Source organism: Trichosurus vulpecula, chromosome 4, assembly GCF_011100635.1.
Source record: "Trichosurus vulpecula isolate mTriVul1 chromosome 4, mTriVul1.pri, whole genome shotgun sequence".
Lineage (NCBI taxonomy): Eukaryota > Metazoa > Chordata > Mammalia > Diprotodontia > Phalangeridae > Trichosurus > Trichosurus vulpecula.
In genome coordinates, this window is record NC_050576.1 from 107,168,045 (window position 1) to 107,194,596 (window position 26,552).

Genomic DNA, 26,552 nt, shown 5'->3' on the forward strand with positions numbered 1-26,552 from the left:
CTAGGTTTCTTCCTGGCTCCAAGGACAACTCTCTAGCCACCACATGAAAACATATAGATAATTACCAGATAAATATAAGGTAATGGAAAACTTTTGTAGTTAGGGGACCAGGAAAGGTTTCATGTAGGAGGTGAACTTTGAGCTCAATTTTGAAGGGAACTAGACATCCTAAGAGGTGGAAATGAGAAGAGAATGCATTCTAGGTGTAGGAGACAGCCAACACAAAGGCAAAGAGCCTGCAAGTTTGATTCTTAAAGGGGTTCAAGTGCCTGGAAATTCTGGATGGTGAATATACTGGGGAAGAGAGAAGCCGGATGGGAGGTGGGGATCTTCTCATGCTGTCCTATCACTGTTTCCTCTCCCACCCCCAAATCCAGCTACCAGTGCCCATCTCAGTTCTGTTCCTGCTGTCCAAGGAACGGATGGTGCCCTGTTGTCCAAGGAAAAAACCTCTGCTCCTAACTGCTGATGAGCTTTCCCTCCAAATGGAGCCACCTGAAAAAGAAGACTCCTCTTCTCAGCCAAAAGCACAGTCAGAAAGAGGTAAGGGCTTTACTGGTCCTTTAATAGGTTCAGAGCCATGAGTTGGAGCATCCCCAGATATGCTTAAGCAAAGCTGAGCTGAAATCCCAAGTGGAGGCACCCAGAGAAATGGCTTGTTCTTAGCTTCAGAACCCTTTCTTGGGAAAGAGAGAAGAGTGACCAAGAGAACTGGAGGTGGGAGACATTCCTTTGTAGTTCTATGTTCTTGGTCATTTCACCTTTCTCAGCTTCCATTTCCCCCGCAGTAAATTAGTATAACAAGACTCGCACAACCTAAATCACAAGATTGCGGTATAGATTAAATGAAAAAAAAAATACTGTGTTGGTGTCTGCTTCAGCAACTCAAAGAGATCTTATAGAAGAAACTGACCAACCAGTTAGTGCTGGCAGCAAAAGACCCTTTTATTCGGAGCATTTACGAGAAGGCCACTGGAGGCACCCACTTGACCATGGAAGGGGAAGAGAGGGTTCTAGGGAAGCAATCACCTCCTACAATGGGACAGCACCTCTAACACAGATCCTCTGCATCACACCAGCATTCTATCCATCAGTTAGGATTCATATCTCCCTCTACAAATGCCCCAGCATGAAAAACACCTTAGGCTTAGTTCAAAACCTGGGTTACAAATGATCCTTGTCCAATGACCAATAAATAGGGCATACGCCTAGCGGAAACGAGTCATATCGATCTTGACATGCTTACTAAAATTAAACCAGAAGACAAAAGAAAGTTGGAGCCAAATAGAAGGATAGCTCGTAAGTTCTCGTTGGAGAGGCAAATAAAGGAGTGGACAAGATTGTTCTTTTTAATCATGTAAACAAAGGTTATTTTATGCGACATTAGATCACATCACATTGCATTTACAAAAATGCCACCCTAAAAATAGTGATAGCATTTGTGTCATTATCAATCACAGAAGATGAAGAGATGGAAAAGCTCCACAAAGAATAAGATGACCCTCCAAACTGAATGATCAAAACTTTGACATTCAACCACTTCAATGCAAAACTAGGCTCAGAGGAAGGGAATGCAAAGCACTGGGAAATGTGACCGGGAGTACATAAGGAAAAAGGCTTGAGAATACACAGAAGTCTCAAGCACATCTGACATTTTTGTTGTTGCTCAGTCGTGTCTGACTCTTTGTTACCCCATTTCTTAGCAAAGATACTGGAGCAGTTTATAGTTTCCTTCTCCAGCTCATTTTACAGATGAGGAAACTGAAGCCAACAGGGTTAAGTGACTTGCCCAAGGTCACACAGCTAGTAAGGGTCTGAGGCCAGATGTGAACTCAGTAAGATGAGTGTTCCTGATTCCAAGCCCTGTGCCACTTAGCTGCCCATGTATCACATACTTTCTTCTTTTTTACACTTTTCTTTCTTTTTTTTAGGAACTTAACCAGTGGTATGCTGGAAAATGTTTAACAATTTCCTCTCCAAGAAAAAAAAATATATGCACAGTACACTTTTAAATTTAATCTGCATTATTAACATTTTCTCCATCACTCTTTTAAGTCCAGACAATCAACCAAATCAATCAAGACCTGATTTGTAGCCTCTGGTGGCATAATTGATCCCAATGAAAATTTAGCAATCAGTTCTTGAGAACCTATTCATGGTGGTTCCAGCACACCTTCCCCAAACTTAAGAAACATGAACATTTCACATATAAAGAAGAAAAGAGGGCTATATATAAAGGTGTAAACTTCTATTATGTACAGTTTGTTTTTAAAATATCAATTAAATTTAATACAACAATTAAAACTCTCCTCCTTGTCTGAGTCTCCTGAACTTCCTTCTGTGTATGCTTTTAATGTTTTATTAATCAATATTTTAAAAAATAAATTTATTTTTACATGCAATAATAATTTGCCATTTCCACAATGCACCACCCCCTCCCAACTCCCTGCTCTCTACTGAACAAAAAGGAAAAAAACCCTCATCATAATGTATAGTTGATCAAAACAAATTCTTGCATTGGCCACGTCTGAAAATGTATGTCTTTGCATTTTAAGACCATCACCTCTCTGGCAGGAGAGTGGCATGTTTCGTCTTCAGTCTTCTGGACTTGTGGTTTATCATTACATTGTTCAGAGTTCTAAAGTCATTCATGTATGATTTTCTCCGTGATGTTATTGTGTAAATTGTTCCCCTAATTCCGCTCACTTTACTCTGCATCAGTTCATAGAAGTCTTCCTAGTTTTCTCTAAATCATCACTATTCTGTGGTATACACAAAAAAAGAGAAGCACCAGATAGAACATGCACCAAATAATATCACAAAAAGCAAAAAAAAATAATAATTATTTTTAACAGGCAGGAAAAAACTCATTAGTGATGTGGAATTCATTCCTAAATCATCTGCCTGTGTGCATCTAGACTCACTGGACCAAACATAAAAACTTATGCAAAATTAGAAGAACTGAAAGGAGAAAAAGTTATGGCATACAATTAAAGCAACTCTAGTCTGACATTTTAAAACAAGTTAACGATGCTAAAGAAAAAAGTGACAAATGAAGGAATGGATATTGACACCTATCATAATCCTAAAGAAACTGCCATCCCATGGAGAACAAAACACCCTAGATATGGGCTCAACCAATACAACACATGATCTTGTCAAGCAAAGAGTTATGGCAACTCAGGGCAGTACCTATTTAGAACATAAATTAATTTGTAAAATCTTACCAAAAGGGTGGCAAAATATTATGAGCAGTTGCCTCATAAAACAGGGAAAAGCAGAGGAGAGAAAAGCAATTTTAAAAAAAGTTTGGCAGAAGACCCAACTAAACAAAGTCATCCTAGGAGAATTTAAAGATGAAACTGAGAGTTGGACAACAAATGGATAAAGAATGGAGAAAATCTACAAATATTCTTTACTGCAGATAAACCCTTTCCATTATCACCAAGGACAATAAAGCTACCAAATTTAGGCTATAACATCACCTTGCCTTTTGTGCTTCATAAGGAAGTAAAAGTGGCACTAAAGAAAACAAGGAGGAGAAAAGAGGCAGCACTAGACCAGATGTACACAGAGGACATTTGTTTTTTGAGGCATTGAAGGATCAATTTCCAAGTTGTTCAAAAAGAGGGAAAAATACACAGAAAAAAATATTGGGCCTTGTTATTGCTCAAAAAAAGTAACCAAGAGACTGTCAACAAATACCAACCCATATATCTACTTTGTAATCTTTATAATCTACTTTGTAAACTTTCTTATGAAAATAATCTATATATACATTGAGGAAATCCTTGATTAAGGTAGAGAAAGGAATGGAAATATCACAAATGTTATTTCATAATAGATCACATCCTTAGTATTACATAACTGATTGTAAGATAGGATACATGATCCCTCTAGGCTTATTGTTTGTTGACTATAAAAAATATTTGATTATGTGGAGCAAAGTGTCACTGGATGCCTTCCATAAATATGTCAAAACCTTACAAGATTACTGGAAAGATGTAACAACAGATAACTGGAGACCTTGTGGTTATTAATACGCATCAAGGGAAACATAAAAGACACAGCACTCTCCGGAGGCATTCACCATTGTCATGGTAGAAGGTCAGCAGACACCAAATTGAAGAGAAATTCTGTATAGGTATTGGAGTCCTCCAGAATCTCCTCTTTGCTGATCACTATGTAGACTGTATCAAGCACGACAGAGCCTTCTAAATAAGATCCATTAATAACTCAAGAGAATTCGGCCTAACTATCCACATGGGGAAAAAGTGGATGAAGAGTGCCTATGGCCCAGGCAGTGATAAGCAATTAGATGGACAACTTATGGAGTACATCGTGAGTATGTTTATCTTGGACAGACACTGAAAATGGATGGTGATCTGGGCCCAGAACTGAACATGAGAAGGAGAGGTTGGCTTGCCTGTAGGAAATTACATCATTCTTCTTTTAAGGATCCTGAAACAAAGGCCTATCTGTTTAATACCAATATTTTTTTTCTGGTGATATATAACCAAAACTCTGGGAATACAGCAGTCTCCAAAGAACTAAAGCTAAGAATCACTCAGACGGTAATAATGAAAAGGCACATATAAGGTAAGCAGCCAGAAACACCAATAATAACTACCCAGGAGAAGTAAGGTAATTGATGTCGTTAGAGAAATATCAGCCTGGAAAAAAGTAGGGCCAACGACTTAGTGAAAGTGAGGGATATCCAATGAACAGCGTGGTTGCTCTGCTGGTATCCACACAATATGAGGCCCATGTACGAACTATACAGTACAAGGCCTAAATGAGGAAGATTTTCCAATAATCATAGCTATTGCTTCTGGAGGTAGCAGATCCTCCTTCCATTTAGGTCTTCGATGCCAGCTCCAAACCATGCCACCTTCACTCTAGCCTTCTTCCTTACTTCCTCCACCAGAAACTTGTACTCTGCCCCTAGAACTATGCTGAGTCCTGATAGCGGAGCTTTTGCCTTATTTTGGCCAGATCCAGTTTTCCTCCTTACCTCCAAATAGCTCCAAAACATGAAGCAGCGTCTGCAGACCTCCCCTTTTCTAGTCCCTCCCCCCCAAGTATTGTCTTACCACATTACAATGTAATCTTCCTAAATCTTTGCTTTTCTTTGAATCCCTAGGGCTTAGCTAGTGTCTACCACAAAATAAGTTTTTAATCAATGCTTAATATATGTATCTAGATCAGAGGTTCTTAACCTGAAGCCCAGGTTAAAAACAATACATGTTGATAACTATATTTCTGTATAATTGGTTTCTTTTGCAATGCTGTGTATTTTATCTTATGCATTTAGCTACATTGTTCTGAGAAGGGGACCATACACTTCAGTGGAATGACAAGAGTCCATAACACATTAAAAAAGATTATGCTTTGTAACACAAAAAGGTCTCTGTTTTAGTTGCTTGTCAAGGATATTATAGAGAAGATTCCTACTCAGGTTGGACTAGATGACCTCTGAGGTTCCTTTCAACTCTGATTATCTATGATTCTGCAATTCTATTATCACCGTTAAAAATAACCCCCCACTGAAGTCCCCTGCTATGCCTCCAATGCTTCATGAGCAATGTCAATCCAGTCCAAGCCCTAGCAGGTCCTACCAAGTCGAAAAGGTTTTTAGGCATAGGACCAGCTCTGGGCACTAAGTGCCTGTTGTTTGAGGCCCAATGGAGACAGGATCGGAAAAGCTCATTGCCAGGTTGGTTACAGATAGTGAACATTTTCAGTCAGAGAAATTCATAAAGATTTATTACAAAGGCGTGGGAAGGTTGTGATCTATATTAATGGAGGGATTACCTGCATGAATATAATCATGTATATTTGAAGTATTCAAATAGGTATTGAAAACAACACTCTCTAACTCTTGATTACAAGTATGGTCTTTGGAAAGTTGTTTAAACTCCTGGGATTCCGTTTCACCCCAGCAGGGAGGAAGAGAAGGGATCAACTGTGTTTGACTTCCAGGCAGGCAAATAAAAGCTGGAGTGGGTGGATGTGGTCAGACTGGATCCTAGGTTTATCTCTTCTTTGCTGGATCAGGTCCTCTACAGAAGGGATTGAAAGAAGGACCAGAAGCAGGTAGATGGCTCTTCCCCCCTACACACCTCTCTGTATTTCATTCCTCCAGGTCATGGAAACCTGTTTATCTGTTGTCAGAAGAATTTTCGTGGTGCCCCTTGCTCCTTCTTTGCCATTCACATCACTGCAGCACTGGTGCTATTCATGACTGATGGAATCATGGTGAGCAGGCTCAGGATGGGCAGGGTCTAGGGTAAGCCACAACCCCTGCAGCCAAAGTCAGCCATCCACAATTAGGCATTGAGGGGAGGAGGCCATGTAAAGATCTTCAAGGACAAAGCTACCCTAGGTGCTCTCTCTCTCTCTTTCTGCTCCCAGGGAGCCCTCTGCCAAGTAATAGGTCACAGATGAGGATACAGGTAGAAAAAAGGCAGCCAATTTCCAATCTGACATCACTAAATGTGGGCAGAGATGGAAGGCATAAGAAGGATCCTGGGAAGATGGAAGAGTAGGTCAGAAATTTCTAGGCTCAGTGAGACATCCTTGAAGAATCTGGTAGCCTGAGTATTGGGGTGGTGGTGGTGGTGGTGGTGGTAGTGGTGGTGGTGGTGGTAGTGGTGACAGTCGTGACAGTAAGCAGTGTGGTACAGAGAGCCAGCCTTGGGGCCAGAAAGACCTGGATTCAGGTTCTGCTCTGCCACATACTCCTTACGTGACTCTGAGCAAGATAACTTAAACTTTTGGCATTCCAGGCAACTGCTGTTATTCTGCCACCGCACCCAAACCTTGCCCTCTTCCAATTTTTCCTATTAATATTAAGGGTATCACCATCCTCTCCATCACCCAGGCTCATTGGTAGAGGTTGCTGCTTCACCAACAGTCCCCTATACCAATGAAATCATGGATCTTCACCAATAATGACAGCCCACACTTAAGCAGTGCTTTAAAGTTTACAAAGATTACCTCCTTGGGTCCTGACAATAATTCTGTAAGGTAGAACTCTTATTATGCCCACTTTACAGAGGAGGAAACTTGAGGCTCCTGGTGTGGGAAACTAGGTGGACAAGACAGCAGTCTCACTCAGTTTGCTCTGGTCCCTCCACAGGGTGAATATTCCGCCTTTATATACACTTATGCAGTAGATGATCCACTCTTCGTAGGACATAAGGTGGCTGGCTACCTTCCCAGCATCTTCTGGGGTTCTGTCACCTTAGGCCGACTCATCTCCATCCCCATCTCTTCTCGAATGAGCCCAGCCACCATGGTCTTCATCAACTTGGTATGTTCACAATCCTGCAATTCAGGTCAGGGGGCTAATGATGCCCTCTTGCTTCCTTCCTCCAGCCTCCAGACCCCACCACATGCACACACATTTGTTTGTGTAACTCTTCAACAATGTTGGGATGGATACATTGGGGCAGATGGTGGATGCGAGAGTGGAGAAGAGAAGAGGAAATAAAAAGCTGACTTAGCTATGAGATCCAGGGCAAGTCCTTTTATTTCTCTTTCCCAGATTCCCAAAATCACATCATTGCAATAAACTTCCTCCTAGCTCTAATGGTCTCTGAACACAACTGGATTTGGAGTCAGGGGACTGTGGTTTGAAACTCAGCTCTGCCACCCACTGACTCTCACTCCAGGCAAATCACTTGCCCTTCGCTGGATCTCAGTTTCTACCTCAGTAAAAATGAGGATTGGACCAGATACTCTTTAAGGCTCTCTTTCCACTCTATGAGAAGCATGTGTGCAAAACAGGGAGGGAACTCACACTGGCTTGCATAAGACAATTTATAGCATTATGAGCCCAAAGCTCATATCCTGCCAGGAAAGGAAGGAGGCGTGTCCCTTGTCCTCATACATTTGAGTTTCACATGTGAAATATACAAATACCCAAATTGCAAGCTGTTCGTTCTCTCTCTCTCTCTCTCTCTCTCTCTTTTTCTCTCTCTCTCTTCCCCACCTCCCCCGCCTCTTCCTCTCCCTCCCTCCCCCCTCCCTCTTTCCTGCTCTCTCTCTCCCTCTCCCTCCCTCCTTCCCTCCATCTCTGTCTCCCTTACTCTCCCTCCCTCCTTTCCTCCCTTTCTCTCCCCCCTCCTTCTCCCTCCCCCCCCAAAAAATAGGATCACTCTGAAAGGTGTAGAGGACCATGCTGGGATCCTGGTGACCTGAGACCTGGACCCACCTTTGCCACTGATTGAATAACTCATTGTCCACTCTGGGTCTCTGTATAGATGTCTGAAATTCCCCACTTGACCTCCTACCCTTATTCTAACCAAACCTGCTTCAAAGGTCAAAATATTGATTATTTCATGAAAGAGGTAACAAGGTGCAGTGGAAGGAATGTGGGATTTGGAGTCGGGGAACTGGAATTCAAATTGCACCTTGCTGCTTCCTTGCTGTATGACCCTGGTCAAGCCTCTTAACCTCTCTGGGTCTCGATTTCTCAATCTGTGAAATGAGGGATTTGGAATAAAGTGACTTCTAAATATCCCACCTCTAAAGCTATGGAATGCAGCCCGTTTCCATATCAGGATCCCTTATCCCTTATCAATCTACCTAGGGGTAGATGCATCTCCTCCTCTCACTGGAAGTCTAGTTTCTTAGTACCTGTTGTTGTTTTTGCAGAAATGTGGAAAATACTTACCTAGAACTTACCGGGTTTCACTTGGAACCTTTTCCAAATTGAGACAGAATGATTATTTTCCCAGGGAGCTAGAAAATTAAGGCTATTTTAAAGAAACTTCAGTGAGGGCAGCTGTGGTGGCCAGTGCCTATAGTTTCTGCTGCTGGAGCAGGTGAGGCTGGTGGATTGCTTGAGTTTGAGAATTCTGAGGTACCGGAGGACTACAGCCAATCGTTTGTATCTCAGCCCAGTGTTAATACACTAAGTACTCCAGGAGTAGAAGACTGCTTACCTAGCCAAGGAGAAGCAAACCACCCCCAGGTGAAAAGAAAAAGGAGCAAGTGAAAGTTTTGTGCAGATCCACAATGGGATTGGGCCTGTGAATGGCCTCTGCATTCCAGCTTAAATAAGATAAAGTGGTCCAGTCAAGGAAGGAAGGAAGGGAATAAGGAAGGACAGAAGAAAGGAAGCATGAAAGAAAGGAAGATGGCAGGAAGGAAGGAAAGAAAGAGAAAGGAAGGAGAGAGGGAGGGAAAGAAGGATGGGAATAAGGAAGGAAGGAGAGAAGGAAGGAAGCAGCAAAGAAAGGAAAGAAGAAAAGGAAAGAGGGAAGGAAAGAAAGAAAGGAGGAAAGAAAGATTCAGTGTGACAGTTGGGCTCCCTGTGATCCCACAGGGAGGTAGTGTGGTATACTGGAGAAGCCACTGGATCCAGAGTCAGGACGACTGGGGTTCAAATCCCATCTCAGACATTTACTAGCTGTGTGTCCTTGGGAAAGTCACTTAACCTCTGATTGTCTCAATTTCCTCATTTGTAAAATAAAGGGGTTGGATCCAGCGGTCTCCAGCATTCCTTCCAGCTCTAAATTTTGATCCTATAATCTATCTCAAGAGTTCCCAGACAGTAACAGGATATTTACTGATACAGCTGGAAGTCTTAGCTGGAAGGTCTCCAAGTTACTCGCTTCAGCCACAACCCCCTCTCCACTACGGCCCTTGCTCTCTGTCTAGATGGATAACTTTTTTCTTGCTGGCAACTATTTCCTTCACTCTGCTCAGGGGCTTTACTGTGAGTAACTCTCTTCTCTTCTCCTAAAAAAGGACTTCCCATCAGTCCTCTCCACCCTGCTGATCTTAAAACTTTGGAAGAAGTTTTAGAACCATTCATTTCTTTTCTTAAGAAAGTTTGGACTTTCAAAGCAGGAAGCTGAGGAGTCTTGGATGGAATTACAGGCAGTGTTGCTAATGACATTAAGGGGAGGCCATCTGGCCTCAACTTCTGCACTCACTACTTAGCTCGGTGGTAAGCTGGGGAAGAGGAGAGATCACTGGATGGAGTCAGGAAGATCCTAGTTCAGTCCTCAGGCACTTACTACCTATGTGAGCCTGGGCATGTCGCTTAACTGAGTCTGCCTCAGTTTTCTCATCTGTAAAATGGAGTAAAAAGAGTAACACCTACTTCCCAGGGTTATTGTGCAGATCGAATGAGATAATATTGGTAAAGCACTCTGCAAACTTTAACATGCTCTATAAATATGTGCTAGTTATTGCCTGTATGACAGGACTTCAGTTTCCTCATTGATAAAATGAAGGGATTGGATGATATGATCCCTAAGGTTCCTTCTGTCTTTAAATCCTCTAAATCTCTCAATTCTCCTTGGACACTTACACTGAAGGAGGTGAAGTTCCCAAGCATGTCCACAAGGTGGCAGAGTGACCGCACACAGCTCCTCCCCACATCCAGGGTGCGTAAAGATTGCTTGTGACATGGGAGCCTCCCAGTATTCCAGGAGACTCCCTCCCCAGATCCAAGAAACTAAACAAAGTCCCAAATGGGTCAAGGTGGGGGTGGGGGTGAGGAGGAAGCTCCCGCTTCTTTCTACTTTGTTTACCTAATGTTTTTACCAGCCTTCTCTCCCTTCTGCTCCATTTCATTTTCTACAGGTGGGAGTGGTGGCCACATTCCTGTTCCTCCTCTTTTTCTACTACAGCGTTGTCTTCTTGTTTGTGGGGACGGCCTGTCTGGGACTGTTCCTCAGCAGTACCTTCCCCAGCATGCTGGCCTACACTGAAGACATCCTCCAGTATAATGGTGAGTTTCGGTCTAGCCAAGGGGAAAAAAAGAAAAGAGGGAGGAAAAAAACTCACCAAAACCAGTCCTCTTGCTGGACTTGCTGGACTTCCCAATTGCCCTTGGTTCTGCCATTTTTCGACTCTCCTCGGCTAGGACACTAAAGGCCTCTGATTCTTCCTTCTTCGTCCTGCTCTATATCTACCCTGTCGACACATTCTGAGATACATCTCTTAAATTCACCCAATCCTCTTCATTCTCACCACCAACGTCTTGGTCCAGCCCCTTGAACCACAAGCCTCCAGGCTTTGCTCCCTTTTCAACAAATCCAGAGAAGTGTCATTTCGTAGAAAAAACACTTCAAGCCCCAACTTCACATACTGATGCTGATGCTGTCCTGGTAACCATGGGCAAGTCATTTTCCCCAGAGCCTTGGTTTCCTTAACTGTAACCGCTCAAAAAGTTGTTGAGACTGTGTGTGGCTCACTTAAATCCAATTCACAAGCGAGTCAAGACATCACCCTTGTGACATCATTGGTCCTCTTTGAAAATAAAGAACGAAAAACCAACCAACCTTAAAGAGCTGCATGAATGAGAACTATTATGCCCTGGCAAGGTAAATGTTTCTAAGACTTCAGCCATGACTGGGAACTACTCAATTCTTCCCAAAGCTGCCTCACTGGTTAACAAGTACATCAAGCCTGAACCCCTCTGCTTGGCTTTCGAGGGCGCTCATAACCTAGCTCGATCATCTCACCAACCCAGTCTTAATTCTCCCTGCTCCCCAACGTATACTCTTCACTCCAATCAGCTTAGTTTCCTTATTGCTCAATGCACATAGTAGGGGTTTAATAAATGTTTGCTGAATGAATAAGTGAATGCCACCGGTGTACACCAACCTCTCTTCTCCTCATCTGTGCTTTGTTCATATACTGTTGCCCAGAACTAGGATGTCCTTACTCTTCTTCCAAATCAAAATCCTGCTCATTCTTCAACATCCAGCTAAAGTCTTCCTCCAGATAGGTATCAATTTCTCCAGAGGGGATCCTTACTCTCAGAATAGAAATGTAAGTCCTGGCTGTTTGGGGGCCATGGTGCCTTATCATTGTTTCTTTGATGTTGTGATTCTGAAATCCCCTTTACTGCTCTCCCCGCCCCACAAAAAATGGCTACTATTTATTTTATAGGTCAATTAAGATTAATCTTGTGTTGAAAATTTCATAATACCCTTTAAGATAATTGGAGATGCACTGCACAGTTGTAGAACCAGTAAAAAGATTAGTAATTTCTTTGGCAGGGAGAGGGGGGAGGAAGCACAGGCTGGCTAGGAGAAGGTTGGAGGTCCTGGAGACAGTTAGCTGCAATCACATACAATAATGAGGTAAGGAGAACCTAGGTCACTGAAATCCAAAGATTATCCAAAAGGTAATTTTAGCTCTTACCTTCCTCTCCAGCCAGCTAAGTTAGGACCCTCGTGGCCTTGAGTTTTGACTAGGTAGTGTGGTATAACTGGAAAGATTTCTATCCAAAGGAACCCAAATCTGGAGACAGAAGGGATCTCAAAGGCTATCCAGACCTACTCTTTCATTTTACAGCAGTGGAAAATGAAATCCTAAGGAGTTGAAGCGACTTGTCCAAGAGGCAAGATTTGACCCACAGAGCTGGCATTCTTTTCACTGTACCACACATCTTCCCCAGAGGACTTGGATTCAAATCTCACCACTGCCATTTATACGCTTTGTGACTTTAAATAAGTCAGTCCTCTTTGGGGCCTCAGTTTACTCATGTATAAAATGAGGTTAGACTGGATTGCCTCTGAGATCCATTCCAACTCAAAAAAAAAATTGGGGGTGGGGTGGGGGAGGCAATTGGGGTTAAGCAGCTTGCCCAGGGTCACACAGCTAGTAAGTGTCTGAGGCCAGATTAGAACTCAGGTCCTCCTGACTCCAGGGCTGGTACTTTATCTACTGTACCACCTAGCTGCCCCCAGCTCAAACTTTTTAAGATGTTATTCTTCTTAGATTTTTCCTGCTTACTCCTGGTGGGAGTGTATATGATCAAGGAAAAAAAAGTCAAGGAGGAGGCTGGTGTAGAATTGTTGTAGTATTTCAATTCTGAAGTGCCCCAGGATGTAGTCCCACCCCTCCCACTTTATAGACAAAGCACCTGAGACCAGAGAGATTAAGGAGCGACAGAGGCAGCTGTGGCAGAAGAGGCTCTGGAACCCAGCTCGTCTTTTCTAGTAGGCTCCAAAACGTCTGAAGCAGTATCTGAACCCAGATCTTTCTGACTCCAAGTCCAGAGCTATCTATTGTATCAAGTTATCCCCAAAGCACCTGAAACCTAGGTGCTTGGAACTATCAGACAACACAAATAACAGGAGATTCTACGTCTCAAACCAACGGTATAAATTACAAAGCCAACAGGGACTCCAAGAAGGGAGAGGCAGCAGCCAGAGCAGAAGTGGAGAGCCGAGCAGGGCCTTGAACAGCGGGCGCATTAGACGAGCAGAGTACGAGAAAGATCATCATAGGTGAGGGAAATAGAACTCAGCCTCCATGAAAGACCTACTAGGTGCTGAGTATCAACACTAAACAGGAGCCTCAGTTTCCTCATCTGTAAAATGGGCTGGAGAAGGAGCCGGCAAGCCGCTCCAGCGTCTTTGCCAAGAAAACCCCAGATGGGGTCACAAAGAGTTGGGTGCGACCCAATGAATGAAGTCTCTCAGCCTCTCAGGGTCCCACGCGGCTTTCTAAGGCCACGTCTGCAAACTAACTATTGATCCGCCTTGGGTCCCTGAGTGGATGAAAATCACAAGTTGGGCCTAAGAAACAGCGATAATACCTGACATCATCCTGAGGTCCATGCCTGTTATACCCTCCTTATTAGCTAATAATACAACTAACCTACTATGCACCTGGCACCGGGCTAAACAATGGACAATGGCCCTGGGGGGGATGTTATTTTCCCCATTTTACAGATGAGGTGAAGTGACTTGCCCAGGGTCACATAGCTAGGAAGTGTCTGATGTAACATTTGAACTCTGGGCCTGGCACTCTATTCACTTCTCCACCTAGCTTCCTGAGGGAGGGATGATCATATTTTCAGATAGGTCATCTCCAGAATCTAGAAAACAGTACCTTGCTTAGACCATATTTAACAAACATCTATTAAGAACTGAATTTAGACATGATATTTAGAAAGATAAATTAAGACCAGATTGTGGAGGGCCTTGAATGCCAAGTTAAGGCATTTAGACACTATTTTATAAGCTTTGGGAAATCATTCAATTTTTTTTTTTTGAATTGGGAGTAGCATGAAGAAAACAATATAAAACTATGGTCAGGGGAAGAGAGGGGGCCCAAAGTCCCTGTCTCATCCTGCACTGACTGCTGACTTACTCCTACCTTCTACGGCCTCAGACAGTACAGGGGCTAGAAGCGGGAGACAGATGCAGGGGCTTCCCCTTGCACAGGGACATTCCCTCCCTGCCTCTCTCTGTTATGGGGGCAACAGGAAAGGGGAGTGAGTACACTCTTACAATGGGTATTTAAGGATGTTAGGATGGAGGGAGCAGGGCAATCAGAAGCTAGCCCGGGACCTAGGAGTGTGGAAATATGAAAGAGAAACAGTTGTCCTGTTCACTGTCAGCCACGCAGAAGTGTGAGCTCCTAGGAGCTCCTAACACAGTGGTGTTTGTCTTAGACCTCCTTCCCCAGTCCAGATAGCTTGGTACATGTGTGGGGGTGGGATGGGGAAGTGGTAAGGTCTGCAGCATATACCAGGACAGCCTTAGTGACAACAGGAATACTCATTAGGTTCTGTCTTAGAGTGAACACAGCTGAACCTAATGTCCAGTTTCCACTTCCAAAGGAGGATGCCTACATCAAACAATCTAACAACTACTAAATGCTTTTTTTCTTCTTTCTTCCTGTGCCAGGCTGTGCAACCACAATGCTGGTAACAGGGGCAGGAATTGGTGAGATGACACTCCAGTTATTCATTGGCTCGGTATGTGGTGGTGGTGTTGGTGGTGGGGAGAAGGGGGTACCTGGCCAGTGAACCTCAGGAAAGGGTTGTGGTGTAGTGAAAGGGCTCAGGATTTGGAGTCAGAGACCAGGTTCCAATCCTGACTCTTTCATTTAGTTGCTAGCTATGTGGCTTGGGCAAGTAATTTAACTTTTAGGGATCTCAGCTTCTTCAGCTATCATATTAGTTACCATTTATATAGGTTTGTAATGTGTTTTACATGTTATCTCATTTGATTCCCAAACAAACCTTTGAGATAGATGACCATATTATCTCTATCCAAACTGAGGCTGAGGGTTAAGTGACTTGCCCAGGGTCACACACTTGGGTCAGTCCCCAAGTCCCTCAGTCTCTCCATTGCACTACCTTGCTGCCTAAATGAAGCAGCTGGACTAAATGATCTCAAATCTAAATGATGTCCAGTTCTATGATGCTCTATGCCAACCAGTCACCTTCCCCAGATTTCCCACTGGGATTTTTGTCTCATAAAGTGAGCAAGATTCTTCTTTGCCCACCCAGTGCCCACCCTATCACTGCTGTGCCAAAGGCAGGTGTGGGGGCTGAACTAGCCAAACTAGAGGGAGAACCATGGGAAAGACCAGGCAGCATGGATGGGAGTGAGGCCAGAGGAGGATACCTGGGAAGGAATGCTGTCACTTTTTTTCAATTTCATTCACTTTCACATGTTAAAACTGCCCTCTGGAACTCTCTTTAAATCACTCCCTGCCAAGCTCTTAGGCCAACTCTTCAGAGGGACACAGGCTTCCTGACTCAGCTCCTGTTCAGATATCAATCACCAACCACTATAATGACCTTCAAACAAACTCTGATCCCACTTACTCATCATTAAAAAAGGGTGGGATCTCCTGTCCTTCTGCTATGTGCACAAGCCTGGTGCAGCCTCAGAGCAGCTCTCAGACACACCAGACACAACGTGGTTAGAGTGAGGGGTCATGGGGTAGCGGGGTGGAATGTGGCTGGCACATCACTGTTGATACTGGACAGGCAGCTTGGAGCCACAAAACGAAAATGACATGGGAGTCACAAGACCTGAGTTTGAGTGTGAGACCTGTGGTGGGGACCTGAGTCTCCATCCAGAAAAAGAGGTATGAAGAATAAGATTGGCACTTCATAAGAATAAGCCTTGCTTTCTACAAATCTTAAAGCGAAATATGAATGGATCCAAGTGCTGGTTCTAACACTTAACTAGACAAGGAAAAGTCAAGGCAGTTAGATGGTCTAGTACAGAGAGCACTGGACCTGGAGTCAGAAAGGGCCACGTTCAAATTCTGCTCCAGACACTTGTGAGCGGAGCAACCCTGGGCAAGTCTCAGTCTCAGTTTTCCCATCTACAAAATGGAGATAATAGTGGTACCTAGGGGGTGGCTGGCTACATGACACAGCAGACACAGTGCCATCTCTGGAGTCAGGAGGACCTGAGTTCAAATCCAACCTCAGATACTTACAAGTCACTTAACACCGTTTGCCTCAGTTTCCTCATCTGTAAAATGAGACGAAGGAGGAAACGGCAAAACGCTCCAGTATCTCTGCTAAGAAATCCCCAAATGGGGTCACAGAGAGTCAGACACAACTGAAAATGACTGAACAAAAAAGATGGGGAATAATAAGGCTTGTATGAACTACCTCATGGGTCGTGAGAAAAGCTCTCTACACACCATAAAGTGGTCTGGTCGATGCGATTTTTAATTGATTGCTGGGAATGGTTCTCATGCTGTGAGCTGGGGGCCTGTGCTAACAAGTAGAAGGAACTTCAGGAGGTCCCTTGGACCAGGTGCATCAGGTTGGGACTTCTGTCCGATCCTCATCTAAGTGGGGCAAGGTTCCCTGCCAGCCCCTACTGCTTCTGTTAAGGGAAATGAGCCTGAACTTGACTGAAAATCTCATCAAAGGCTCAAGAAAGATGTTTCTTCCCACGCAACTTCAGGGCTGTGTTTCAATGGCTCTTATGTCTGTGTATTTTCCCGTTGGCAGATTATCCAAGTGCTGGGCAAATACAGCTTCCTGGTCTGCGGCGTGATCTTTGGCTGCCTGGCTTTTACCTTCTACATCATGCTCCTGTTTTTCCACAGGATATACTCCAGGCCCTCATCAGGTATGGGAAGGATCTATTTTTCTACAAGGGGAGGAAGGCAGAATGGGAGGGCAGCAGGGCTCTTAGCACACCATAGCTAGTACCCTGTTCCAAGCAAAATGCAAGGAAATGTTTATTTTTCTGCTGCTTCCTTTCCCCCTCTTCCTGGCTTACCATGCAATTGTTGGTGTTCAGGGTGAGCAAGGCCAGGTTAGGCTAATGCATGCTTTCTCAGCTGAAAAAAAAGGGGGGGGGCATCAATTGTGAACTCAGCTCAAGGAACCCCACCCTGATAGAGAAACGCCTGGCCAAGAAGCTGTCCCCAGCCTGCTCAGGGCACCAGAAGCTGGTTCCCGCCTCTGCTGGCTGGAACTCATCCCAGGGGCCTAGTTGGCTGTCTCTGCGCTGTTCAGGGACTTGACTCTAATCCAAATCTTGTTTTCATAAAGAAATCTTCTATGCCAAGTTGCAAAGAAAAGCTCCTTCAGGGCAGGAGTGCCTCCCAAGAATAGCCTCAGTCTCTGGGACCCCAGGCAGGGGGAGTCCCTAGAACTATTTTTTCAACCTGGCACCCTCACATGCCCTTCAACAGAGTTCTCAAAAATCTCCCCTCTCCAACCCATCCCCAAGTTGGAGCATTGTAGCCAGTTCTTAGGAGAATGCACTAAAACAAAACTCCTTCCCTCTGTCATTGAGCTCAATTCATCAAACATTTAACAATCAGCTACCTTGTTCAAGGCACTGTGGGTAAGTCAGGAAGATCTGGATTTGAATCCCGCCTTATTAGCTATGTGATCCTGGCACTGAGCCTCAGTTTCCTCATCTGTAAAATGAGGGAGGGGGTGGTGGCAGGTGGAATTGGACTAGGTGGCCTCTGTGGAAAAACAGGTATACTAATACATTGCTGGTGGAACTGTGAACTCCTCCCACCATTCTGGAAAGCAGTTTGAAACTATGCCTCCAAAACCATTAAACCCTTTGATTCTGTAATACCACAACTAGGTCAACATCCCAAGGAGATCAAAGAGGAAAAGGATCCATATGTACAAAAATATTTATAGCTGCTCTTTTTGTGGTGGCAAGGAACTGGAAACTGAAGGGTTGCCCATCAATTGGGGAGTGGTGGGACAAGTGATTTGTGATGGAATGCTACTGTACTGTAAAAAATAATGAGGAGGATTGTTTCAGAAGAAGCTGGGAAGATTTGTATACACTTACACAAAGTGAACAGAACCAGAACAATTTACACAGTAGTAACAATAATGCGAAGATAAATCGACTGTGAAAGACTTAGTAACCCTAATCAACACTACTACAATTCCAAGGACTCAGGATGACAGAGAACTGATGAACTCAAGTGCAAATTGAAGCATATTTTCTTCTGTTTCTTTTTTGTTGTTCTTCTGGGGGCGGGCGGTTATGGACAATGCAGAAATCTGGTTTGTATGACTATACATACACGTAAGGGGTTCCACTTTTCTTGACTTGTCAAGGAATGGAGGAAGGGGAGGGAGAAGGGAGAAAATTTGGAACTGAAAATAAAATAAAACTGAACTTTCAAAAAAGGAACCAGGGCAGGGAAGAAAAGCAAAAAGCTTAGGTAATCCCCCAAAATAGGTCACCAATTGCCTACTGACCAGAGCATACACTGACTCTTTAACATTATCTGTTTTTTCCTTTTGTAGTCTTGACCTTGGACAAACCACCAGGGATAGAAAGTTCTGAAGTCTACCATCAGTAAAAGTCAGGTGAAGAAGACAAAAGGAGACCCCTCGCCCAGAAGCACAACACAGACACCCACCCTTGCTTGATTATGCTGGAGGAAAGGTCTACAATGTTGTTTAAAATGCTTCTCTGGTATTAGGTAGGGTTCAAGAAAAAATAATTTAGATCAGCTCTAGGACACTAGCTTCTCTTGGGGCAAATCAACTTACAAGCCTGTTCCATAACCCTTCCTTGCCTGTTTCCCCGATTCATGCTGCTAAGAGTTGCCTATGGTGTCCAGACAGGGAGAAAAGGAATATGCGTACACATACAACTCTGATGCCTCCTGGACTGAACCCTTAGGGTTTTAGTATTCAATGTTGGATATAGTATAAAAGAGAGAAATAGAGTCAAGCTGAAAATATGATACTCAATGAAACCTGACAAATGTAAATAAGTGTGATATTTTTAAAATTAACCTAGATGAGCTTGGGTTATTTCCTGATGCACTATATCCCAAAAGGAACTACTGTGCTTTACTTGGGACCAATCCAAAATCTAGGGGATTCTTGATTCTGATGGTACCCCAAAACTCAGTGATTCATCTTCACTGCAAAATTTTAGAAGGAAAGTTGAATCTTGATGGCTCTAGGATATGAACAATCTATGATTAGTCTAGGAAAGCAGAAGAGTGGGATAACGTTATGTATTCTGTTTTCCTTTACTGTGTGCACTTGTGGGTGTATGTGGCTGGATATCTACGGAATCAGCAGAAATAGCAGTGAGGATTTTTCAAAACAATTGTTAGGCTTAGTGCTTTCACCTCTTCTACTTAGAAAAATCTCCCTCTCTATATCAAGAAAGTATAGGGCCCAGTCATGGAAAGGGAAAAGCTGGGACTGCCTGGCACTTTTAAAAGCTGTGCACTATAATAAAAGTAGTTTTAAAACTGGAGAGGCAAGTTATGAATACTGTAAGGAGAGTATCAATGACAATGAAAGATGAGAACTATACCTCTTTTTTTTTTTTTAAAGAAATGGATACCAATGACTGATTGAATACGTTTGTTTGCACTTTTGGGATCCATCAATAGGTATGTGTGTTGATACATCTACATCTACATATGCTAATATATATTTGTATATACTTTATGTGTAATATACATATTGTATGTATGTTTAAACATATATTTATATGTATATATAGGTGTGTCTACATACAAACATTATTATTGAAACTCAGTGATTATCAATCAACCATCATCCATGATCAGGTTCACTCAATTCAAGAAGCATTTTAAAAGGGCCTTCTACATCCCAGGCACTGTGAGGCATACAGAATCAAAAATTAAAACAGTACCTGCCTTCAAGGAGTTTACATTCTGCTGAGAGGAAAAATATGTATATAAGTAAATACAATATATTCACAAGGTAATTTTGGGAGGGAAGGTAGAGCACTAATTGGGAAGGAAAGGCATCACTTAGGAGATAGCACTTTCTAAGCCTTGAAGGAAGCTGGAAGTCCCAAGAAAAAGAGGTGAAGGAGGAGAAGGTCATTTCAAACATGGGAGACAGCCTACACAAAGGCACCATGATGGGAGACTGAATGCCTTGTGTGACATCTCATAGTTTTGTCTGTGATTCACAACTATTACAGATTGGCCAGTTCAAACCAAAGAATACATATTCTACTTGACTGTTGTCATATGTACGAAATAGGCTAAAAAGAAATTTATTATGAAAACATAGAGCTAGCTTTATGAAAAAATGGTTGCTTGGGGTATAGCACATCCTCTTACCAGAGGGCAGTTAAGGACATCCATGCTTTAAAAAAAAAAAAAAACAAAACTGTCCATGCAATAAGTCCTAGGCTTCACTCTAACTTAATTGTACAATCTAATCTTAGTGAAAAGCTGCCCTTAATCAACAGAAAACAGTTGTACTTTCCTCATTCAATTAAACTGTAGCATGTTTTTATATTGTATTTCAAGGGAGGAATCAGAAGCAAAATAAAAATGTCACTTGACCAATCTGGGATGGTTGTAATCTATACCTTAAGGGATCACAGACTTAGAGCTGAAAGGGGATTCAGAAGTCATTAAACCTCCTAATTTTATAGATAAGGAGGCTGAGACCCAGAAAGACAAAACAGGGCTTGTCTGAGCTCACACAGCTAAAAAGTGGAAGAGGTGGGACTTAAACCCAGGCCCTCTGTCTCCAAATCCATCTCTCTTTCCACACCTAAGGATGCCTTTATTGAAAAAAGGCCACTGAGATGGTTTGAGCTCTGGGTGTGTCATCCCATGGCACAGAGTATGTCTTAATCCTTTCATAAGCTCCAAAACAAAGGCTAACTTTCTTATTGCCACAGGATAGAGCTCTCCCATCCTATGAACTCAGACAATGGTGTTTTGGAGGCACGAAAAATCGTTTTGAGTGGCTAGCTTGACGTTCACTCTGGGATTAGAAGGGTGGAATCCATTCTTCAGAAACAGCTAATGGAGAACTCCAATGGTGTTCCTGGGTCTGCTTTCCTTCTTCCCTCTAGAGTTTGAAATACAGCTGCCAGGGAGTCACTATATCCTATAGACTCTTTCCTACTCCCTCCTGGATACTCTGGACAGAGAGCCATCTCACAACCTCAGATCTACGAATTATAGTTGAGATGCGCACACAGCAACTCGTGATGATCAACACAATAATACTAAGAGTTATCATCTACATAGCACTTTAAAGTTTGCAAAACACTTTACACGTTATCTTGGCTGATTCACCCAACAACCCTACGATGTAGGTGCCATTGTTATCCCTATTATTACAGATGAAGAAACTGAGGCTGAGACAAGGCAAAATGAAGCCTTGCCCAAGGTCACACAACTATCTCAAATTGGATTTGAACCCATCTTCCTGACTCTAAGTTTGATGATCTATCTACCTGCTGCACCACCCATCTGTCTCATACTGCCTGATAATGGTAAATTCTAGGAATATGTAGAATTATCAAGCTATATAGAGAACTATAGTGACTTTGATAATTCCTCTTCTACTCCACTTGCATAGTATACTAGATACTAGAAGGATTTACAGAATCCTAGAGAGTCCTGGATTTAGAGAATTGTAAGACCTGGATTTAAATTCTGCCTTTGCCACTTAGCTATCTTTATGATTTTGGGCAAGTCATTTTCAATTCTATTCAGTAAGAGTTTATTAAGTAGCTCATTTGTGTACCAGGTCCCTGGTATACAAAGAAAAAAGCAAAAGTCCCTGAGCTCAAAGAATTTATATTCTAGTTAGGGAAAAACTAAATAAAAGTAAGTGATAAATATTTGCAAAGTAATTTAGAGCACTTATCATCAGAGTTGGAGGGTGGGTGGGTCTGGAAAAGCTTTCTATAGGAGATGAGGGTTTTTAATTTATTTAGCATTATATTTTTCCCCCTTTACATGCAAAAACAACTTTTAACATTTATTTTTAAAACTCTGAATTCCAAACTCTCTCCCTCTCTCCCCACCCCACCCCATGGAGAAGACAAGCAATTCAATATTATACATGTGTAGTCATGCAAAACATTTCCGTATTAGTCATGTTGTGAAAGAAAAGAGACCAAAAAAAAACCTCAAGAAAAAGAAAATTAAAAAAAGGATGCTTCGATCTATATTCATGTACCAGTTCTTTCACTTGAAATGGAGAGCGTTTTTCATCATAAGTCCTTCAAAGCTGTCTTGGTTGTATTGCTGAGAAGAGCTAAGTCATTCCCAGCAGATCATCTTACAATACTGCTATTACTTTGTATACAGTACATTCCACTTTGCATCAGCTCATGTAAGCCTTTTCAGGTTTCTCTGAGAGCATCCTGCTCATCATTTCTTAAAATACTAATAATATTCCATCATAATCACATACCACAGTTTGTTTGGTCATTCCCCAGTTGATGGGCATCCCCTCAACTTCCAATTCTTTGCCACCAGAAAAGAGATGCTTATATTTTTGTACATACAGGTCCTTTTCCTTTTTTTTTTAATCTCTTTTGGGATACAGACCTAGTAGTGGTATTCCTAGGTCAAAGGGTATGCATGGTTTTATAGCCCTTTGGGCACAGCTCCAAATTACTGAGCTAAACTTTGAAAGAAGCTATAGAATTCTTAAGGACAAAGTGAGGTGGGAGCACATTTCTGACATAAAGGACAGCCTCTATAATGGCAAGGAAGCATTAGATAAACTGCCACATACAGGGGGACAGCAAGTAGGCCAGTTTGGTTGTGTGTGAGGGTAGGTGACAGGGAGTCAATCTGGTAAGATAGGTTGGAATCTGATTATGAAAGGCTTTAAATACCACACAGAAGAATTTGTCTTTTATCCTAGAGGGAAAAGGGAGTCACTCAAGCTTCTTAAGGAAGGGAGTGATATGGTTAGACCTGTACTTTGCAGATTTCATTTGGTCACTGTATGGAGGATAGACTGGAGAGGGGGTAGGCTGGTGCTTAGATGCCAATGAGGACAATTGCAGTAGTAAAGTGGAGAGATGGTTAAGAGAGTGGTAGCTGTGTGAATGTAGGGAAGGTGACAGATAAAAGAGATGCTGTGGAAGTGGAATCATCAGAACTTGGCAATTGTTTGAAGAGAGGTAGATGGAAAGTAAAGAGTTGAGAGTGCCTCTTAAGATTGCAAATTAATTAAAAAATATTTATTCAAAGCCTCCTATAGGCCAGGCACTGCCACCCTAGGTAACTGGAAGGGTGGTGTTGCTCTTGACAGAAACTGGCAAGTTTTAAGGATATTTTTTTTTAATTGGGGGAGGGGGTGATTGTTGACATTTTGTTTTGAACACACCAAGTTGGAAGTGCCTATGGTTCATCCAGGTAGAATGTCCAGCAGGCAGCTGGTGAGGCCAGAGTGGCTATCATAGGAGAGACATGGGAGTGGATATATAGATTTGGAAGCTACCTGCATAGAGGTGATAACTGAACCCACGGTGGCTAATGAGATCATCAAAAGAGCACAGAGGATTCTATCTCGCTGGATCTGTTTTCTTACCTGCAAAATGAGGGGATTGGACTACATCATCTCTAAGGTGCCTTCTAGCTCTACATTCCTCCAAGTGTGGGGTGGCAGAAAAAGCATGGGGTTGGGAACCAAGGAAATGGGGTTCTAATCCCAGCCCTCCCATTAATTCACTCCTCTGTAAAGCCTATTTACCCATCTATAAAATAAATAGGGTGGGCTAGATCAGAGGTGTCATACGGGCCCCATGCAGCTCACAGCACTCCTAAGTGTGGCCTGAACCAAAATAAAATATAATCAGAAAATACAAAACCAAAGACATAAAAATACAATAAAACATAAGTATCACATTTTACAACTAAGTCAATATGTAAGTCTTCAAGGATACTTATGTACAGTTTAATGGTCCCTATTTCTATTTGAGTTTGACACCACTGGGCTAGAGGACTTCTTAAGTCCTCTTAAGACCCAATAGTATAAACAAAAACAATTAGTATCACCCCAGTTCAATTTAATGTCATGGAATTGCCATTATTTTCCTGTCCTTTCAAGGACTCCATCACTTGGTCTCCCTTCAACCACCAGATATATTATGTGATTCACCATCATCTTCACTGTCTTAACATCGTAACTGCTAGGGATGACCACATATCTAGTTTAGTCCAATGTGAACGTTATTTTAGGTTACCAATGTTTGCTCCCACCAGATGCTACAGAGACAAGTTGAACTAACATTTTTGTTGAACTGACCTGGCTTGTTAAAAAAAAAAAAGTTTTGTAAACAGTGAAGTGCTACACAAACATATTAAATTGCCCCAGAACAATATTGACTCCTATTCTTTTGCTTGCTTTTAGCCATCCCTTTAAAATAGCCATCTTTGAAATGATTGTGTCATCAATTAATTCCACTTTTCCTAAAATGGATCATCCAGTTCTGTCTAAGTTTAATAACTCCACACACCACCTGCTCCAAGCCTTGGTTTCTCATTTAAGTGAGCACATAGAAGAGATGACGTTTCCTCAACTGGAAAATTGCAACTATGACTGCTTGTAGGGACTGGAACAAAAAATCTGAATTGACATCAGAAGATCCCATTCAAGCTTTAGTAAGAAAAAGTATGGAGTAGAGATTTCAGATACTCAAATAAACTGTTCAACACATTACTTGTTTTTCTAATTACCGCTACAAATTTTTTTTGTGATACTGTTCACTTCCCTCGAGTGTACTTAAAAATTTTAAGACATCCAATTCACATCAAATATCTAAAGTAAAGACCTAAATGGTATTTATGAAGTACCATCTAGATGCAAAGCACTGTGCTGGGGTTTAAAAAGATGAACTATGACACAGATCCTTTCCTCAAGGCATTTCCAGTTTTGTAGGAAGGTTACAAGTTATAGTATAATGAGTGCAGAGAAGTCTAGAGTAGTACGAGATAACCAGAGGGAGAGATTACGTATCTGAGATCAGGAAAGACTTTACAGAGAAAGCGGCATTTGAAAAGACTTTTAAGAAAAATGTTTTAACAGGTAGTAATATGGAAGCAAATAATTTTCAGCATGGAGCACTGCCTGCCTAAAGCATGAAGAAAGAGTAAGAGGAGGTGAGATAAGACCATGAAAAGTCAAGTGGTCTAATTTGAGTGGAATATAGGGTAAGTGGAGCAGAATGAAATAAGGCTGAAAAAGTAGTTTGGAGCCAAATTATAGAATGCCTTGAATGCTAGATTAAGGAGTATGATTTCTAATGGTCTTTAGTCTTTACCAAGACCAATGGTCTTTTTAGCAAGGTCAAATATAGATACATCTTGAAAAATGATCCTGTTTAGGAAGGAAAGAATTAAAGGCAAGATCATCCAGGATACCTAGTGAAAAGGAGGGAGCAGATGCCAGAAATATTGCACAAGTAAGGATTTTCCTTACCAACTCCATCCTGATACTCTCCCTATTCCTAAAGGCTTGTATTAGCCTTGGTGTGTGGGAAGGTACTATTTGACGTCCTTATCATAACATCTTCCCCTAGACCATAGTTTATTGCTAAGGGTCATATGGGAAGTGGGGAGGAAAAAAAAATACTAGATTTGGAATTCCAAGAACCTAGGTTTAAATCCTGGCTCTTCATTTATTACCCATTACTTAGTACCTGTGGGACTTGGGACAAATCACTTAACTTTGCTATGTTTTAGTCTCCCTCGTTTATAAATTGAGGGAGTTGGATTAGATGATCTCTGAAGGTCCCCTCTAGCTTCAAAACTATGATCCAGGTAAATTGCTGTGCCCCACTCAGACCAAATATATTTTCCAATGAATTCTATATAATAGGGTGCCTAGTAAAAATGGGTTTGCTAGGGCTAACTTATTGAGATAAGTAGAAAGAGTAAGCCTACTGGGATGAAGTCTGCCTCTAACACAGCCCTGATGAAGTTCATGTTCCTCATCTTTTGACCCACCCCTTTAAGAACCATTAACAGGAGAATTGGAATAGAAGGGATTTTTTTCATTCTTTGTACTTGTATCCCTAATGCCAAGTACATAGTAAGTACTTCATCAGTACTTGCTGATTAATAGGAAACCATAAGATTTGATCACTATAGCAGCCAAAGCCCAGATCACCTGTCCCTCAAATAAGTCTTCACCAGTGTGACCACCAGGAGATAGTAAAACTGGTACATTTCAGGGCCTCTGGAGAATGACGCAAGGAACCGTTCCTTTTGGAAGCCATGACTCAAGGAAAAAAACACATAGGGGGTGTTGAGGAGAATGTCCTAATCTAAAATAGTCATACCACTGTTAAAGCCAGGGGAAAGGAGGCCATCAGCATGAATTTGAATCCCATGACAGTCACGGGCATCACCTTTGAAAGATCATGAAGAACAATGCCACAGTTAGGAACGGGCAAGAAATTTCAAACTACAAATCAGCAAGCTTGACTTTGATTCTTGGCCTCAATGAATAATAGAAGATAAAGAAATAATTCATACAAGAAAGCATTTTGTTA

The 26,552-nt window shown here is 42.2% G+C and overlaps 1 protein-coding gene across 1 annotated transcript in view; it reads left to right on the forward strand.

Annotated features, from left to right (window-relative positions):
* MFSD4A (major facilitator superfamily domain containing 4A) overlaps positions 1-18,615 on the forward strand; it is a 67,789-nt gene extending 49,174 nt beyond the window's left edge. The window contains exons 4-10 of the mRNA XM_036757298.1: positions 378-543; positions 6,146-6,258; positions 7,142-7,315; positions 10,603-10,750; positions 14,670-14,740; positions 16,751-16,871; positions 18,536-18,615. Of these exons, the coding sequence (XP_036613193.1) occupies positions 378-543; positions 6,146-6,258; positions 7,142-7,315; positions 10,603-10,750; positions 14,670-14,740; positions 16,751-16,871; positions 18,536-18,591 (849 nt within the window). The 3' untranslated portion in view covers positions 18,592-18,615. The remainder of the gene's footprint in view (positions 1-377; positions 544-6,145; positions 6,259-7,141; positions 7,316-10,602; positions 10,751-14,669; positions 14,741-16,750; positions 16,872-18,535) is intronic.
* Positions 18,616-26,552: the final 7,937 nt, after the last annotated feature.